This window comes from Camelus ferus, chromosome 32, assembly GCF_009834535.1.
Source record: "Camelus ferus isolate YT-003-E chromosome 32, BCGSAC_Cfer_1.0, whole genome shotgun sequence".
NCBI classification, from domain to species: Eukaryota; Metazoa; Chordata; class Mammalia; order Artiodactyla; family Camelidae; genus Camelus; species Camelus ferus.
The window spans coordinates 3,274,188-3,291,278 of record NC_045727.1 but is presented as its reverse complement, the minus strand read 5'-3'; the positions used below and the strand labels follow the sequence as shown (position 1 = coordinate 3,291,278).

Here is a 17,091-nt window from a genome sequence, read left to right as displayed (position 1 = left end):
CGCTCCATTCTCTGCCGAGCAAACCAGCCTCCCCTTCTGAGAGCCAGGCCAGGACTCTCTGCATTAAGACTCAGTCTCCATGTGCCACTTCCACCCCCTTACACTGGGACCTCAACTTGGCAGCACCTCATCCTGCTCAATAACCTGTTAACCTTTCCCCAAACTCCCAGCATTTACATCATGTCTTCTGACCGGGCCAGAAACCAGGTCCCAAGTACCTTCATGAGGAGACCTGAGGCTTCTCGGGGAGGGAGCTGCTGCCTAGCCTCCTTCACCCTGGCTAACAACCTGATAACTGTGCTGTAATGTACCCTGAGAGAAAAGCTAAGTCCCAGCCACACGGATATGACCCAGTTGAAAACAGGTGGCCTATTTAAGATGAACCAATGGATGCACGAGTTCACTGGTGTAGTTACCACCTCTCACTTGCTTTTGGCTCTAAACTCCTCGCCCCCCTTAGCGGAGGCACTGGGGACTGAACTCAGGACCCCGTGCACACATTCTACCACTGAGCTATCCCTCCTTCCCCGCTAGCTTTTGGCTTTTTAGTGAACCAGAATTAGCAAAATTCTGGGACAAACCCTTGCAGCTAACAAAGAGGTTTCTGTAAACCCTCATCTCAGCACTTGTGAAGGCACAGCTCCCTCAGCTTGTCAGTCTGACTAAAGCAGTTTTTCTTCCCCCAGGCCCTCCCCTGCCGTCCGGCTGTGCCACTGTTATGGCGGTGTGCGGGGTCTAGGACAGCACTCTTGGGTCAGCCGGCCCCCGGCCCACGTCTGCACAGGTACCACGTATCCTGCATGCGCTGCTCTCGGGGCACCTGGCACAAGATGCTCATTTGTTAGCGTCACACAGCCAGCTCACTTGGTGGCAGTCACCTTTAGGGTAAAGCATCCAAATTTCAGGGAATACTCACGTTAGTTGATGGATGTTGGAAGGCATTGGAGGAAAACACCACGGTTAGGACTGTTAATGACTTACACACTGTCGGTAAGACTGATCTCCAACATGCACAAACATGTATCATAGTAACAGTGGTGGTTAGTGCCACATTCAAATAAAAATAGTTCTATACAATATGTTCATTTGGTCATGTGCTATTTACAGATTTTACAAAACACACACACACACACACACACACACAACACACTTGCCCTTATGCCCCTCTACACCAGGCTAAAACCGGCCAGCAGAGACTTGCATACAATGTATCACAGATGACAAGTGGTGCCTATGCATTAAAAATAAAATTCCTACAACGACCTATATGCAGCAGAACAGGACCCTTCTTCCCCTTGAGCACAGTAAAACTGAAGTTCTGAGCTAAGGACTTAAGAGAAAAGCTGGACACACCTATTAGTCCAAACTAAGTCACTTAAGATTTAAAAACAAGACAGTTATTTTTCTCTGTCCATTTAAAAGGTTTTATTTTTCTTTTTAAACTAGATTGTGAAGTGCCACTGAAATAGGCAATATTGGCAAAACAATGTCTGTTACAATAAAATACATTAGACGTTTAAATAAATAACCTTAAAAACTACGTGAAGGGACACGAACCCAGTCGATTGAATCTGGAACAATGTTTTCTGCACAAGCGAGAACAGGCATACCTCTTGTTAAGACTGATGTAAACAGAACCATCGAAACCCTACAGGAGAAGCAGCCGAGCGGGGTGAGGGGTGGGGGTGAACGAGGGCTGAGAGGGTGAAGGGGTGGCAAACCAAAAAATACTGACTGAGGTAGCAGTACTCTGCTCAGTGCAGAAAAATTGGCTTACGAATAAAAATCAGACTGTGATCTCAGATTAAATCCAGATGACCATGCAAAAGACACAACACATGCTATTTAGTTTTAGAAAAAACCACACATTCATTTCCTAAAATCTGCTGCCAATTAATTTGCTGCCAATGTCTGCTGGCTCAACTATTTTTTTATACAAGGATGAGTATTAAACAGAACACTGTACATGCTGTTTCATCTACAAAAAAATATTTGCATAAAATAGTGTTAGTTCTCTGTACATGTCAATGGACACTTTATGTGTATAAAAAAAGGAAACTCTTGCCCCACTGGAGTCAGAAAAAGCAAAACAAAATCTAGAATATGAAACCTCCTTCACCAGCCAATATGTTCATGTGAAAATTCAGCAGAAATAAGACAGTTGCTTTAAACAATAAAAAAATTAATTAAGTTAAACATCTTCTTTATGTAAAACTGTCAGTCAAGACCAGAACATGTCACTAAAGTTAGTGTCTGTGCTATAGACCCAGATCACCAGGGGCATTATAAGCAGCACAAAGGGCCAGGAAATCCCATCGGTGCATGCCGAGAACGAGCAGGATTTGGTAGCAGGCTGCACACACTCTTTACCAGGTTCCAGGTAGTTGCGGGCCACAAATTTGAGGGTCTCGTCCATTAGAATCACGGGCAAGGAGATTTTCAGCACCATCAGCCACTGGGTCACATTCAGCGGTGTGATCTGGAAGATAAGCTGAAAACACAAAGAAGCCTCGTCAAGCCCCAAGACTTGCTGGACGGGCAGCCAGGCCAGGCCCCAGCCCGGATCCCCGCACCACTTACTGGCAAGGGTTCCACGTAGAGGATTAGGAAGTGGAGCGACATGGACAGGCAGATGGAGCCCACGAGCCAGATATTCTCCCAAGGGGGCATCCTCAGTAGGGACTGGTTTTCAGACAAGCTGCAGAACAAGGAGAGGTACATGAAACGTGTTTCTGCTGAAATACCCAAGGCCCACGTCTTCACCGAGAGACCGTTCAGAACTACACTGCTGTGCACTGCTCGCTGACCTAAGTCTATTGACTTAGGTTTCTACAGTGACTAAATTACAGAAGAAAGTTCAGATGTAGGACAGATTCCAATTTTAAATCCAGGCTTCAGCACAGAGATCCCATTTCAGTGGGTTCAAAGCTGCTCAATTCCCCATGTCACTTAGGCTATTTTGAAATTTCCATTTTTATCACTGGCTTAATTGGATTATCGATACCGTTTGTCTCAATGCTGAAGGGCAGAGCGCCTTCCCTGTGGGCACTGGCACTCGGGTGCTCAAGTCCCTATTTTTGGCCTCTGCTGTCTCTTAAGGACCACGTGGCTGAGCACTCCCACTACTTCCTGGACGTGATGAGGACTTAAGCTCTTAAAACCGGTGCTGCTTGTTCTTTCTTTTGGGAAGGGCGGAGCTTTCCTTTGATTCTCAGTCAACCGCGACACACACGCAATCCCCCAGCGCCCTGGCTGTCCGGTTCTCACCCCGGGGTGCCGAGAGGACTCACTGACCTGTTGAGGGCATTACACATCTCTATGGTGACTAGAACAGACAGCGCCATTGTCATCGGGTACGGGGATTCAAAGATTGCACAATCCACTCCTTCGAAGTCTGGGTTGTCGTCTTTACACTGTAGGAAATGACTCTGCAACAACAGTCCCATCAAGTCTGTGATCGGCCAAGTGCACTTCCCAAAGCCCACCGCCCCATTACGCCCAGAACACAGACCCACAAGATCTCACCCCATCTCCCAGAGAAGCTCTGGTTCTTCAGAATGACTAACTGCTTATGCAAGCCTCATGACTGCCTGACATCCAACCCTCAGAAAGCTCAAGGACAACTCTTTGTGAAGGCTTAAGCTCTGCATCTATGGTATAGAAAAGAAAGGTGGCTACGTACCAGCTGGTAGAAGGTCACCCTCGGACCACCATCGGCAGCAATGAACCACCAGGCGGCAGCCCCCACAGTAGCAGCGCCAACATAACCTGGGAACAAATATCACAACGCTGACACACGTGGGGTTACAGCCTGCAGCATCCCTGCAGGGGATGCCTCGTGGGCCAACACCTAGGACGGAGATCAATGGTAATGAGCGGGTATTAGCCCAAAGCAGCCAGACTGAGGGTTTCTTCAATGAGAACGCTGTCTGTGGTACAGAAGAACCAGGTACTTTTCACCTGGAAATGGTAGGACCTTCACACTAGCCCCGCCCTTCTCTACCAGCAGTCAATACGTAAAGGCTGCAGGCAGTGTCATCTACTTAAGGCCCTGCTGGGTTGGACCAGATCACACCATCCATGACCTTTAGGCAAACTCATGGTACCACCTGTACACTTATTTGCTCCATCAAAAGTCTGGCAGAACCTTTACATGGAAAGGCCATTAGAGAAATTTGTGCCAAACGCTGAGCACGTGGCAGTTGCTGGAGCCAATTGTGCAGCCATCCCCACCAGTCACTGCTGAATACAGCAAACGGCAAGTTTATTACAAAGAAGCACCAAAGGGTAGTGGAGAACACAAGGAGAGTAAGAGACTGTCCCAACATTGCAGCATCCACCACAAGGTCCAAGTGCAACGCCCTCTAACGCAGCAATTACAACGGAGTGGCAGAGAGATGACACACAGGAACGAGGCGGCGACACCTGTACTGACGTGAAATCAGCCACCAAATAGGGAGAGAGACAGAAAGGTTCAGCATACAGGTCTGTACGGCAGGCCATCGCTTGTGAAAAGACTACCCAAAATACATCTACTTGCTAGAGTGTCCCTGGAAGGGCATGTGAAAACTTAACGCAAGAGGGGAACTGGCCGAGAGCCTTCCCGCTTTCTCCCTGCGACCCTCGGGAAGTCATTTAACCTCTCTAACCTATGGAACAGGGAAGAGGGAAGCAGCACCCCGGATCAGGAGGATGAGGTCTACAGACACACGCAGAATCTGACCTGTGGCCGGGGCGCTGTGCGTTCAGACCACTGCTGATGAATGCAGTGATCCCTTCTCTCACTTCAGGAAAGTGGCGACTTAGTTTTTTATCTTGGTGAAATAAGGCCTGAGTTGTCCCTGTATTTCCTTTGCCCACAGGTTAAATCTGAAAACCTCATTCACAGAGGCCTAAGGAAGGATGAGGATGCTAAAACAAGAGACTGGCTTTACTGTAAACTGGGCATACACAGCTCGTTAAGCTGTAAGAGGGCAGCCTCCATGTTTTACTACCCTAATATGGAGATAGAAGGAAAATGTGCTTTTATGGGATGAATCTACAAAATCTTGACTCACGAACATTTTGTTTAAAAATTAAGAATATAAAAAAACTGTACTCACAGCCAATAGCCAGGTAGCGGAAAAAGAGCCACCCGCTGATCAGCGGTTCCTTGGGGTTCCGGGGTGGTTTGTTCATAATGTCCAGATCAGGAGGGTTGAACCCCAGGGCAGTGGCAGGCAGGCCGTCTGTCACCAGATTGACCCAGAGCAGCTGGACAGGAATTAATGCCTCAGGAAAGCCAAGGGCTGCTGTCAGGAAAATACTGTCTCCACCAAAGGGAAGAAGAGAAAGATCCCATATTACTTTTGACCGCTATTTAAACAGTATTACCATCTTCTCTCCTCCGTAAATATCAACGGACAGCAACCATCACTCGAAATAACTTTTTTCTGGGGCAATCAGAAAACTTATTATGCCCAATTTCGAATTAACTTTTATAAAGCCAAAAATTTTGTTACCTTACATAATTAATTTAAATCCATTTCTATGTTAAAGGGAGTCCTCTGCACACTGGGGTGCCCATGGGCAGCCCTCCTGAGGGCCGGACGGACCTCTACCTTCACAAGGGCTTCCTTCGTCCGGCCTGGCCCTCCCTTGCTCCCGCTGCACTAAGACCAAAGCTGCAGCCATATGAAGAGCAATCTGGAAAACAAGCCAAGGAACACAAGTGATCTGCCACAGGAACCCACCAGACAACCTCCCCCACGTTGGACGAGATGAGGTAGCGGATGAACTGCTTCATGTTGTTGTATATCGCCCGCCCCTCCTCCACGGCAGCCACGAATGGTGGAGAAGTTGTCGTCAGCCAGGACCATCTCAGAGGCAGTTTTAGCCACCGCGGTGCCAGAGCCCATGGCAATGCCGATCTCAGATTTCTTCAGAGCGGGAGCATCGTTCACACCGTCCCCAGTCTGGAAGGGAAACCGACCGCTGGTTTACACACACCTGCCACCTAATAACACACGCCTCGCCCTGACCACGCTCAGCCTGTCCTCAGCCCGGGGATGAATGGAGCTGTCGGGCCTCAGGCCACAAAACTTCTCTGGGACAGTGTTTGGTTTTGTAAGTTGGTGTCACAAAACATATCTGACCTAGGAGATTTAAAATTGCCAAATGAGTTTATGGGTAGCACTTCAGAGGGAAGTAGAACAAAGGGGACTTCATCTGTGTTTTCTTTTTTTAACCAAACACAGCGCAACCTATGTGCAGGCAAGATGGAATACCAGTGTCCACATGGAGAAATCCCAGGTAAAGACACAGACTCCAAAAAGGTTTAAATAGTAACGCACCATATAACGGTCAAAAACAGGCAAAAATACTGAGGCATTTACTGTCTACAGATACTAAACTATCAATCTGACGTATGTTTTCTTGACTTCTACTAAACACCTAAAACCGAATTCAGAACAGTGCTTTCCCCTGGGAGGGAGGAGGACAACTGTAACAACTGGTTTCAAACAACAAAATCCACCTGTTTTACAAAGTATAAAGTTTCACAGACAAGCAACGGAGAGCAAATAAAACACCACGTTCGTGTGTCTGGGTGAAGAGTAACGCGGGGAAGAACATAGCAAGTGCTTCATCAGCGCGCAGCTCTCCACGCCGCGCAGCATGTCTAACCTCAGGTCAGGCCACCCCGAACTGGGTGACAGAGCGCCCAGCACTTGGTCCTACCTAAGTCAATTTTCAGACTTCTAGGTCTTCAGCTACTCTAGAATCTTCCACGCATGCAACATACAGCATGCCAACTACCAGTCAACAGAATCCTAGAGGAACAGTCCAGATCGTGACAAAAATAAGGAAGTTCCAAATATGGGAGCTACAACTAAAAATTTATGAGTCAGAATTGAGCCTAATATTTTGTTCTGCAGTTTGTCACCTGCGCATGTCCACAGAGACTCACCATGGCTGTAATCTCATCAAAAGACTGAAGAAATTCTACAATTTTAGACTTGTGGGAAGGTTCAACCCGAGCGAAACAGCGGGCGTTCAAGCAGGCTTCTCTCTGGGCGGAGGGACTGAGCTCATCAAACTCCCGACCCGTGAAAGCCTTCGTGGTCACATCCTCTTCCTGCCCAAAGATGCCGATGCGGCGGCAGATGGCCACGGCAGGTGCCCTTGTTGTCGCCTGTGATCATGATGACCCGGATGCCTGCCTGCCGGCACAGCTTCACAGAGGAGGCTACTTCGATCCTCGGAGGGTCCAGCATGCCCACGCAGCCGACGAATGTCAGGTTGGTCTACGGCAAAAGAACCGCCTCATGTCAGAACAGGGAAGTCGGCTCTTCCCCTAGTGTGGAGAGCAAAGGTTTCTGTATTTCCCTACGACAGAGTTCACACGACTGGTATAAATCCAATGAAGAACAGTATTAATTCCAATAAATCAAAAACAAAGATATCACTACATTCATATATCAAATCATTCTTTGGCTCTCATAGTAATATTCTGGAATGAGTAAAAAGGATATTGAGGAATAAGAACATTTTGATAACAGCCATTTGGTGGCCCATGATACCCAAACTTGTTCCTTGTTCAGGGCTTCAGGAAGTCATATGCCTGATACGAAATAATTCATTGAGGGGGAAAAGTAGATGGACTCTCTCCACTTGGATAATTTGACCTTCAATAACTATTTTTAAAAATACCCTCAAATTAAAAAATATCTTACTTTACTTGAGAGTTACAAAATAGGTTCTTTGCCTCGACGATTCTGCTTTGAAAAGTAACAGGCCTGTATTAAATTATTAACTATATATGTTTGAAGCAGCAACCTAAAGCACAAAAGTGATGCATTCCACCCGCAGGAAATAAATGACCACACCCCCTTCTTGGCAAAAGCAAGACTCCTTTGACCTTTTACTGAAGGAGTGCTGTTTAAACACAATGAACGTGCCGGGTGTGGGTGAGCCTTTCATTAGCTAACCTCGTATTTAATAAAGTTGGCAGAGTCCTCAAGGTTCATTTCTTCTCTTCTCAGGGGGTTGTCGTGAGTGGCCAGGGCCAGGCATCGTAGTGTGTCGCTGCCGCTGCCCCACTCCCGGATGACAGACATGATCTTCTGCTTGACTCCAGGAGTCATGGGGATCTTCGTACTCCCGACGCGGATGTGAGTGCACCTGTCGATGACGCCTTCAGGAGCACCCTGGAAATGTCACCGATTTAGATCAACAGTCTTACTTATTGGCTCACCCAGGGTTCTCATCCTGGTAAGAAATCTCAGTTGCAATCTGCAGTACTTGCCTTCACAAACATCTTGCTCATGGATGTCCGGCTCGGTTTGTTTGGTGTACAATAAACTGACATTGATTTTCTATCCCGTGAAAACTCTAGAGTAAATTCTTTTTTCATCAACTGTTTAATGACCTGTAAAGAGAACATATATGGAATGTTATTAGATGGCAATTTCCATAAGTTTTTCAGTTACTAAACAAATGTGCCAGGCACTGGGGATGTGCTCACGGGCAATTTAAACAGGACAGACGGTTCTTACCCTCGTGAAACTTGCCCTCTAGTTTGGGGAAGACACACTGTGAAAGTAGATTGTAAGTGCCATAGAAAAAAAAACTTTAAAAATAAGGCAGAGAAGAGAGAAAATTATGTCTAGATTGTAATTTCATACAAACTATGTACAAGGCAATGTTTGAGTGAAAACATGAAGGACGCGTAGTGTGAGCAGAGAGAACAGACGTGCAGGCTGGCAGCCTGGCTCGCTCAGGGAGCCTCCAGGCCACCGTGGCTGGAACAGAGTTTGCGAGAAAGCAGCGAGAGGTGTAACAGCAGGGGTGGCACAGGCAGGCTGTTCAATCTTGAAAAAAATCACTGTAAGGCATGTGACTTTTTTAACAAGTGAAACACAAGATGCAGGGTTTCAAGTTCTGGCAGTTGTGTTAAGAATTAGCTGAAGGGGGGGGGGGTGCGGCAGCAAGGATCACCACTTACATATTCTCAATAGATTTCGACAGCTAGTGGCCGCTCTATTAGCTACCACCCAATAGATGAGATGTCTTAGTCATGAGCCCAGAAGAGCTCCTGGGGCAGCTGCAGACAGGGAGGACTGAGGACGGGCCCCAGAGCCGCCTCACCCCCGGCGGGGTACGGGAGAGCCAGCCAAGGGGACAGCAGTGGGGACAGGGACGGAGGGGGGCGAGGGGAGTTTAGAACTCTTCCAAGGAGGGAGAGACCGACAAGGTAAACTAGCAGCTCAGGTAAGTTACCTTTAGATTCAGATTCTGTTGGACTGCCTATATTCACAATCACGTTCCCTAAAAAATGAAGATACTTCTTCCTTTCCAATTTTTGTACCTTTGACTTTTTCTTCTCGCCTTCCTGCATGGACTAGGGCTGCCAGTGCAACACCGAGTAGAAACGTTGAGAGTGGAAACTCTTCTGTTGCCATTAGGTATGATGTTAATGCAGGCTTTGTATAAATACACTGTCAGCCTGAAGATAAGACTGCTGGTTTTTATCATGAACTGAGATTAAATTTTATCACGTCTTTTCTGCAACTAGTTAAATGATCTTACAGTTTTCTGCCTTTATTCAATTATGTGGTGAGTTACACTGACCCCCACCCCCGCAACTCAGACACATACTTAATAACTGTAGAAACCCCACAGAAACTTGGCATCGATGCAGGCAGTTCTGCGTGGATGGAGCCTGTGGGCTGGCTCAGCCAGGCTGGGCGCACTACCGCCGTCCTCAGCCAAAGGACAGTCACCATCGATTCTACGTTACCTAACTGATAGTTAAGCATTAGTACCAATGGCTCTAGGAAGACTGAAAGAATTTGCAGTGATTCTGAGTAAGCGGGACCTGAGCACCGGATACATCCTGGGGGGAAGGACAAGGCTACTTCTTTCAGCATTAGGACAGTGAAAGGCCTCTCCAGGTGGGCCGCTAGGCCTGAAGACGCTGGTCCTGCCCTATTCACCTCAAGTGTGAAAGGTTCTTGCTTTCTGTGGGGGTGGGAGCTGGTGCAAGTTCCTATCTGGGGACTTGTGGAATGAGCACCATGAGTCATTTCTGATCCCCTCGCTCAGCTGTTGTGGCCAAAAAATGAAGCAAAGGAGGCCATGGAGCAAGGAAATGAGAGAAGGGACAGGCCTGCCCTTGTCTGCAGTGGTCACCGCAGTGAAAATGTATCACTTTTGAGCCCCTTGTTTGAGCTTCTACTTGTTTCCCTTCACTGAGCAGTTACAAGTCTAGAATCAGACAATTCAGTCTCAGTCTCCGTGAAGCTGAATCTTCAGGCTGCCTCTCGGGGACCCAGTCACAACTACTAATAATAGAGCTGTCAGACAACGCGACTCTGCAAGGATCGGCGCCCTGCTTAATGACAATCAGGGAGTCAATGTCCTAAAACAGAAACAAAGGGCCTTCCATTTCATAAGAACCACGTTAAGTCGGGGACGGATGCCACAGGAGCTGCCCGAGAGCCCCGTGGCCGTGAGATTCCTACTTGCGAGGCATGAGCAGGGCTACTGTGAAAGATTCCATACCTCAGCCAAGACATCCTTGATTCCAGTGCATTTTGTTTTCTCAGGATATTACAAAACCATGTAAAGGACAAAGGGTGCTGGAGCAGGCGCCCAAGTCTGCATCACGCTGCAAGTCACTGGGGGCCTCAGTTTCCCTACCTGCCAGTGTGAGACTGGACTAGATGGTCCTAAAGTCCTTTTTACAGCCTGAGATTTGGTGTGGTCACTAAAATGCTTATACAGCTGAGATCCTGAAGAAAATGTGTGCTGTCCCCCACCTTAGGTGGCATGCACCATGCGGTGCGAGCGACCCTACTCCCCCCAAACACACTGCCTCCTCATCTGCCCTGAATACAGGGAAGGATGACAGAAAGTCAACTGAGTGGTAGAAATGAGCCTTGCTTCTTTCCGCGTAACTAGAAAAGGCTATTTATGCGTTTAGCTCTGATTTTCCCATCTTCTCACCAGAAAACCCTGACTAACGAACAAAGAAGTGCTACAAAGAGGAGCCTCGAGTACCAGTTAGCAGCCACCTGGAGGTGACAGGTGCACAGGTCTGACACTAAGATCACGCATGGCAGAACCCAGTCCCACAGGGATCGAGGCTCCAAGGCTGGGAGGCGGCAGGCACTGGGATTCGCTCTGGAGGCCCCACTGCAGGACCTCATGACTACACAGACCCTGCACTGCATGACGGTGTTCACTCCGTCAGGGGGGGCTCTGCTGTGTTTAGTGGTTTCTTGTGGGGGCGGGGCCAGACGCAGGCCCTGGGCCTGACTTGTTTCCTTCTTAGGTCTCTTCTGCTCCTGCCTGGCACCCCAGTCCGTTCTCCAGCTCGCCTTCTCTGGCTTCTGTGGTTCCCACTTCTGAGCTTCCTCAGCTTGCTGCTTGGCCTCAGGCGTCTTTTCCTCTCTTTCTGCTTCCACCTGCTGCTGCCCGTCACTCTGACCTGCACGGACTGGACCATCTTGTTTGAACCCTGCTTACGCTGCTTCTCATCCAAGCACTCACTCACCACTCTGGCCAGGACAAGGGAGGTTATCATTTAGGTCCAGTGAGCCGGCATCACCATGACCACAAGTGAGAAACTGGCCCGAAAAAGCGAGGCCTGAGCCTCAGCAACCAGAACGAGGTCCCTGTCAAGGAAATGCTGTCCTACTTGAAGTCACCATGCTCAACTGTCCTGCAATATACTGTCATTGGATTCTGTGGTCTCACACACCTGGTGAAGCCAGACCTGAGGAAAACAATGTGCGAAAGCTGCTGGCAGACACTGGCCACGTGCTCAGCCTCCAGCACCCAGATCTCCTCAACAGACTGGTCCACGCTTGTGCAGCCCAAGAAAACCCGAGCTCCAGGGCTCCGACAGGCAGGAGGAAGGTGGCCGAGGGCAACACATCTGTCTGATGTTCTCGCACATGACAGACACGCCTGCACCCTCGCCACTGCCACCCCGCTGACTGACCTCTGAATGTTAAGCTAGCCCTGTCGTTGTGGTGATTCTGCTTGAATAGAGTCACAGGTTTAGTGTATTACTAGACTCAATCTGCTGGTGTGGTGTCGAGAATCTCTACATCTGTATTATGAAAAGTGTTAGTTTGTAACTTCCTTGTCTTGTCTTGTCCGAGTGGGTGTGCACACGTAAACACCTGGACCATCGAGCACAAGGTCATAGGCGACTGACTGTAAGAGGCAAAAGCTTAACTAGAATGGACTCAAGAAAATGGAAGGAGTGAGATAATACAATTTAAATGAAAGGAGCTTTTTTGAGAAGTTTTACCGTAAAGGAAAAGCAGCAGGGTGCTAAAGTCAAAAGAAAGTTTTCAGATAAAAGACATGGTACTATTTCTCTAACGAAGATCCTGCAGAGATGGGAAACTGATAACGCAGGAGCGAGATGCTGGGGCTCTCAAGACAAGGAGCAGCCGGTTTCTGCGAGAAGCAAGGGCCCATTCACAGCACAGGGGAGAAGGTCAACCTTCTGGGCACAGAAGGTTGCATGCAGAGAGAATCTACTGATTACTTTCATTTTCTTGATCAAAGTATCATTTTACCAGATCATTTTACCTGAGAGCGAGTATGGGGAAGGAGACAGAGCAGGTTTGAGGAGATAAGGTATATATTTAAGTTACCTAAAGTTGTGAGAATAAATGGGCTAAATATCTGGTTTGAGTGCTGGGCAGCATAAACAAAACACCAAGCTCAGATACTGACCGAGTTGCAGGCATTGGCTCGTTCTATTTTAGAAAGACCCTTCAATTCGGTATCAAATACATTCATCTTCTCTACCAGGCAAGTGAGAGCAGTCTCTGTAGCTTCTCCAACTTTTTCATACACACCCTTCGCCTGTATTAGTTAAAGGTACAGAAGTTACAAAAAGGGAAAAGTAGTAAAAAACAAGTAGATTCTCTATAATAATGACTTTTTCCATAGGAGGACAATTTGTCCTCCACTGCATCATTATTCTGTGGGCTGTTTCTATCCTACTCTGGAGCACATGATCCGGATAATTCAAAATAAACATTAGTGTGCATTTTACCTTTTTCTAATAATTACGTTTTTCATTTCCCTTAACTATAAGAAGCTAATAATCACAGTATTAATTCAAATATAGAGAGCTTTCAAGTAGCATTTGTAATTCCATGTCATCATCATTCTAGAGAGTTTATACTCAGATGGGGACCAGCTTGTCTTTTGATAGAAACCAAACGATTTATCTTACTATTATTAAAAAGGGAGGAAAAAAGGTTTTCTGTTGGTTAAATTTTATATTATTATATCATCATCAAAACGACCCTTTAAATCTCAGCATGTTCTTAAGGATATAACGCTACCCATCTTAAAAAGCAGGATCAACACACTACACTTTCAGGAGAAAGCATCCTGGGTTTTATTCATTTACAGAAACCAGACTATAGAGAGCAAGCCCCGTGCACGCAACAACTCCCAGCTAGTAGCTGCAATGCTTAGGCACACAGAACACGGGAAAGGCTCGCAGCTTGCTCTGGGTAGGTCCCGCTGGCTCTGACAGAGACACGCTCTTGAATGGAAAGGGGAAATAGAATCAGGAACCTGTATTTTCAGAAAGGGAGGAAGGAAGGCTGAATTTTCATTCCACCCACCGCACCCTTGAACTGGGAACAGTCAGGTCTAGTTTCTCATTTACGAAGAGCCTTACCTCATTATAATCCAAAGCAGAGTCATTACAGAGAGCACAGATTGTTGCCAATTCCACAAGACCATCATACTGATGACACTTCACTAGTTTATCATCTTTATGTCTGTCAAAAGAAAAAATAACTATTATAGCACAGTGTGGTTACCTCTATTGATTTTTGTTTTATTATTTAATAATATGAATATAATTTTGAGGACAACAGACTGGCAAATATTCAAAACGTTCTGAGTGATGGCTCTTAAAAATCTGAAGCTGGAGAGAATAACAGAATATTGTCTCTGACACCAGGAGTTACTCAGTAATGACCGGAAATTCTTAATGAAATTCCTCTGTCATTGGTATCAATCAATAAAGAACAAGCAGAAACCCTACTTGAAGATTTGGGCTTCAACAGATGAAAAAGGGCTGCCAGTTTATATAACCTGTGTTTCCTCTTTCCTAGTGTGTATTATCAATTCTGCTTAGGAAAATTAATTACTCTAACAACCGACAATATGAGGCACATTCAGAAACCTGAAAGTTTTAGAGACACTGCCAGGCACTATACAAGCACCAAACTGACCCAGCGGAGCCTTTAAAAGACAAGGAGGGTTTACTCACATTTCTCCAATAGGTGCATATGTCGATCCAGTTATGGTGAACTCATTAAGGGAACAAGTATCACCTTCAACTTTGTCCAGAATGAACATCTACAGGAAGAGTGTTTAAAGGTATTAAAAAAATGCCAGAAAGCATATAATCCTTGTTAAGACAAAAAACCTTTCTCATTTAAGGTATCAATTTTAATGAAATTTATTAACTGAAGCTCAGCACCAGAAATACTGTCCCTTGAAGGGATATGCTGTAGAATGCCCCAAATTCCAAATTTCAAATGGCTAGCTGAGAAATGAAATAGGTTCTCCCACCCTGGAGCTAAGATTTACTAAAATAAGCCTGGGAAGAATAAACTCCCATTTCAGAGCTGCATAAGCGTTCTCTTAAGTAAAAGAAGACAAACTGCTTCTCTGCTCCTTCCATGAATTCTTCTTGTGGCAATAGTTCATTTTCTATGAAGCTGCACAACCACACGTATGCAGTAAGGAGCCCACAAAATTGAATGAACTGATGTCACCAAGACAATACAGACGAAAGCATGCTTAGGAAAGAATTCTTACTTCTGGAGAATAATAAAGTGACACAAGTTAGTTTTTTTAAAGATGAAGGTTATCCCCCCCTTGGTTTGCTTTCCAAAAATTATAACCCAGGAGCCTGACTTGGAGGACTAAGACTCAGACTTGCGTTTTCATTGCAAACTGAAACTGTAAAGCCTTCTCTTGAAAAAGAACAAAATACAGGAAGAAGTGGTACTTCAACTATACTTTATCATGCTAACGTCTCTCTGAATATGAGCGATTAAGAATATGATCAAACCATTCTACAATAAGAAATTTTAAAAGGTTAAATTCAAGTAAAAAAGGGCCATGTAATGCTTTAAGATGATCTTTTCGGAGCATTCTGATTCATATACAGTAAGAAAATCTGCTTATCTTTATTTTAAAATAACTTCTTTTACTTCACAAGATTTGCATATTACATAGCTTATTTATTTATTTATTTATTTACTTATTATTTTTGCACATACTTTTAAGAACTCCAAAAGTTTCAAAAGTATACTCAGAACTAAATCAACCTTGGAACTGACCTAAAGGTATGAGACATACAGGATTGAAAACTGATGACTCATGATAAAAGACTCGAGTTCAAATACATAAAACTGATGTGTCAAATGAGGAAAAGATTCATTTCCAAGGTCACATGCAGCAAGATCACCAAATTCTAGTTTTTTTCTGACAGATACAGCACCTAAAAAAGCTTCACAGAAAGCTTTTTCCAAAGATGAAGACGTTTGACATTTTACAAAAGAGGAAACAAACGGCTAGAGAATTTAAAGGATGTGATCGAGGTTACACAATTATTAAGTGGAAGAGCGACAACCAGCTTTCCAATCTTTCCTATCAGAAAACGCGATTTTACCCTTTTGTTAAAAGTTGTGTGACCCTCAGACATGTCACAACTTCTCAGAGCTGAAGTTACCTCTTGAGCAGGATGACCATATGATTCAAATAAGGTCACATGTGAAAAACACACTGGCTGCACTAAGCCTTACCAAAGCAAGGGGGCATTATTACTACTATATAGCAATGTTGTTGTTTATAAAAACTGAAACTCTTTGGGTCTATACCACAGTCCAAAATATTCTAAGAGATTCAGAATTCTAACCCCATCAGACCAAATCTGAATGCATGATGCAAGCATCCCGAAGCCAAGGGCAGTTACGCAATCTACTGCAAGAACCCTCCTGTAGAATACTGATCAGCATCAGCCTTCCGTCACTGACACAGAACAAAGAGGCAACAAGCTGTTTCTTTAATAGAACATTTTAAGTCAAACCATTTAAGGGAAAATACAAAAACAAAAAATTATCATGGATTCTGTTTTAGTCTTAGTTTGAAGTCTGATTTGCTGCCACAACTTTGAAATTAACCATTTTTTAAAGATTACAATTTCACACACTGCTTTACTTTCATGGATATAACGCCTATTCCGAGGAATTAAAGCTTTCAGGCTAAGTTTAGACAGCAATTTCCTGGGGGAAACCAAACAGGTAACTTAAAATTCCCTTTCTCTCCCCTAATCAGCTTTTAGCCGACAGCTAGCTTTTTAGAAGATATGTCCAAACTTCTTTGGTTCCAAGGAAAGAGAACTTAGGTAGCTCAGTTAAATCACCTACTTGAGAAACTCAAGACAAGCTAGACCCTTCGCACTTGACAGCACTCCAATCTGTTTTAAACACCTGTCCATTCTAAATCTGGGTTTGGACTACACAAAGCATTGGGGGTACATATCTAAATGTTTTCTTGAATTTAAATTTGGTGAGAAAAAGATTCAGGTTTTACTCGTATTTAAACAAAAGCAATTTCCAATGCTTAAAAAAACATTATTTAAAATGTGGAGATAAAGCCAAGAGGATGTCCTTTCAATGTCATTCAGAAGCGTTCCTTAACAGGACCACTCAAAAATTTAGTGTTCTGGAAAAATTCAACACTGCTTCACTGTGCTACTTACTATTAATTAAGGGTGCATGTTTTATGAAGTTGTAAATTTTTGTCCTCTAGAAAAGATAACCTTTGTTTTATTCCCCTAAGGATATTAACCAGTTTTTGTAATCTAACACAGACCAGCTCTATTCTAATACCGAGGATTTCCTCACATGCTCTTGTAACCAGTTTTACCACCTTTCTGATTTCCCCTTATTGAATTAATGAGCCAAATAGGATCTCTGATGTATGTCCACTCAATTATTTGTATGAGTTGTGTGCCGTTTTGGAAAATTACTTTGACACATACAAAGA

The 17,091-nt window shown here is 45.1% G+C and overlaps 2 protein-coding genes across 4 annotated transcripts in view; one reads left to right on the top strand and one right to left on the bottom strand.

The window, feature by feature from the left end:
* ANAPC7 (anaphase promoting complex subunit 7) overlaps positions 1-1,238 on the top strand; it is a 37,394-nt gene extending 36,156 nt beyond the window's left edge. For all 3 annotated transcript variants that reach the window (XR_004316608.1, XR_004316607.1, XR_004316606.1), the window contains one exon: positions 687-1,238. The gene's annotated coding sequence lies outside the window, so the exon portion shown is untranslated. The remainder of the gene's footprint in view (positions 1-686) is intronic.
* ATP2A2 (ATPase sarcoplasmic/endoplasmic reticulum Ca2+ transporting 2) overlaps positions 1-17,091 on the bottom strand; it is a 52,855-nt gene that overhangs the window by 2,157 nt on the left and 33,607 nt on the right. The window contains 14 exon segments of the mRNA XM_032471608.1: positions 2,371-2,491; positions 2,581-2,698; positions 3,295-3,428; positions 3,683-3,768; positions 5,103-5,305; positions 5,733-5,824; positions 5,826-5,954; positions 6,947-7,153; positions 7,155-7,283; positions 7,968-8,186; positions 8,285-8,407; positions 12,736-12,867; positions 13,700-13,802; positions 14,300-14,388. Of these exon segments, the coding sequence (XP_032327499.1) occupies positions 2,371-2,491; positions 2,581-2,698; positions 3,295-3,428; positions 3,683-3,768; positions 5,103-5,305; positions 5,733-5,824; positions 5,826-5,954; positions 6,947-7,153; positions 7,155-7,283; positions 7,968-8,186; positions 8,285-8,407; positions 12,736-12,867; positions 13,700-13,802; positions 14,300-14,388 (1,885 nt within the window).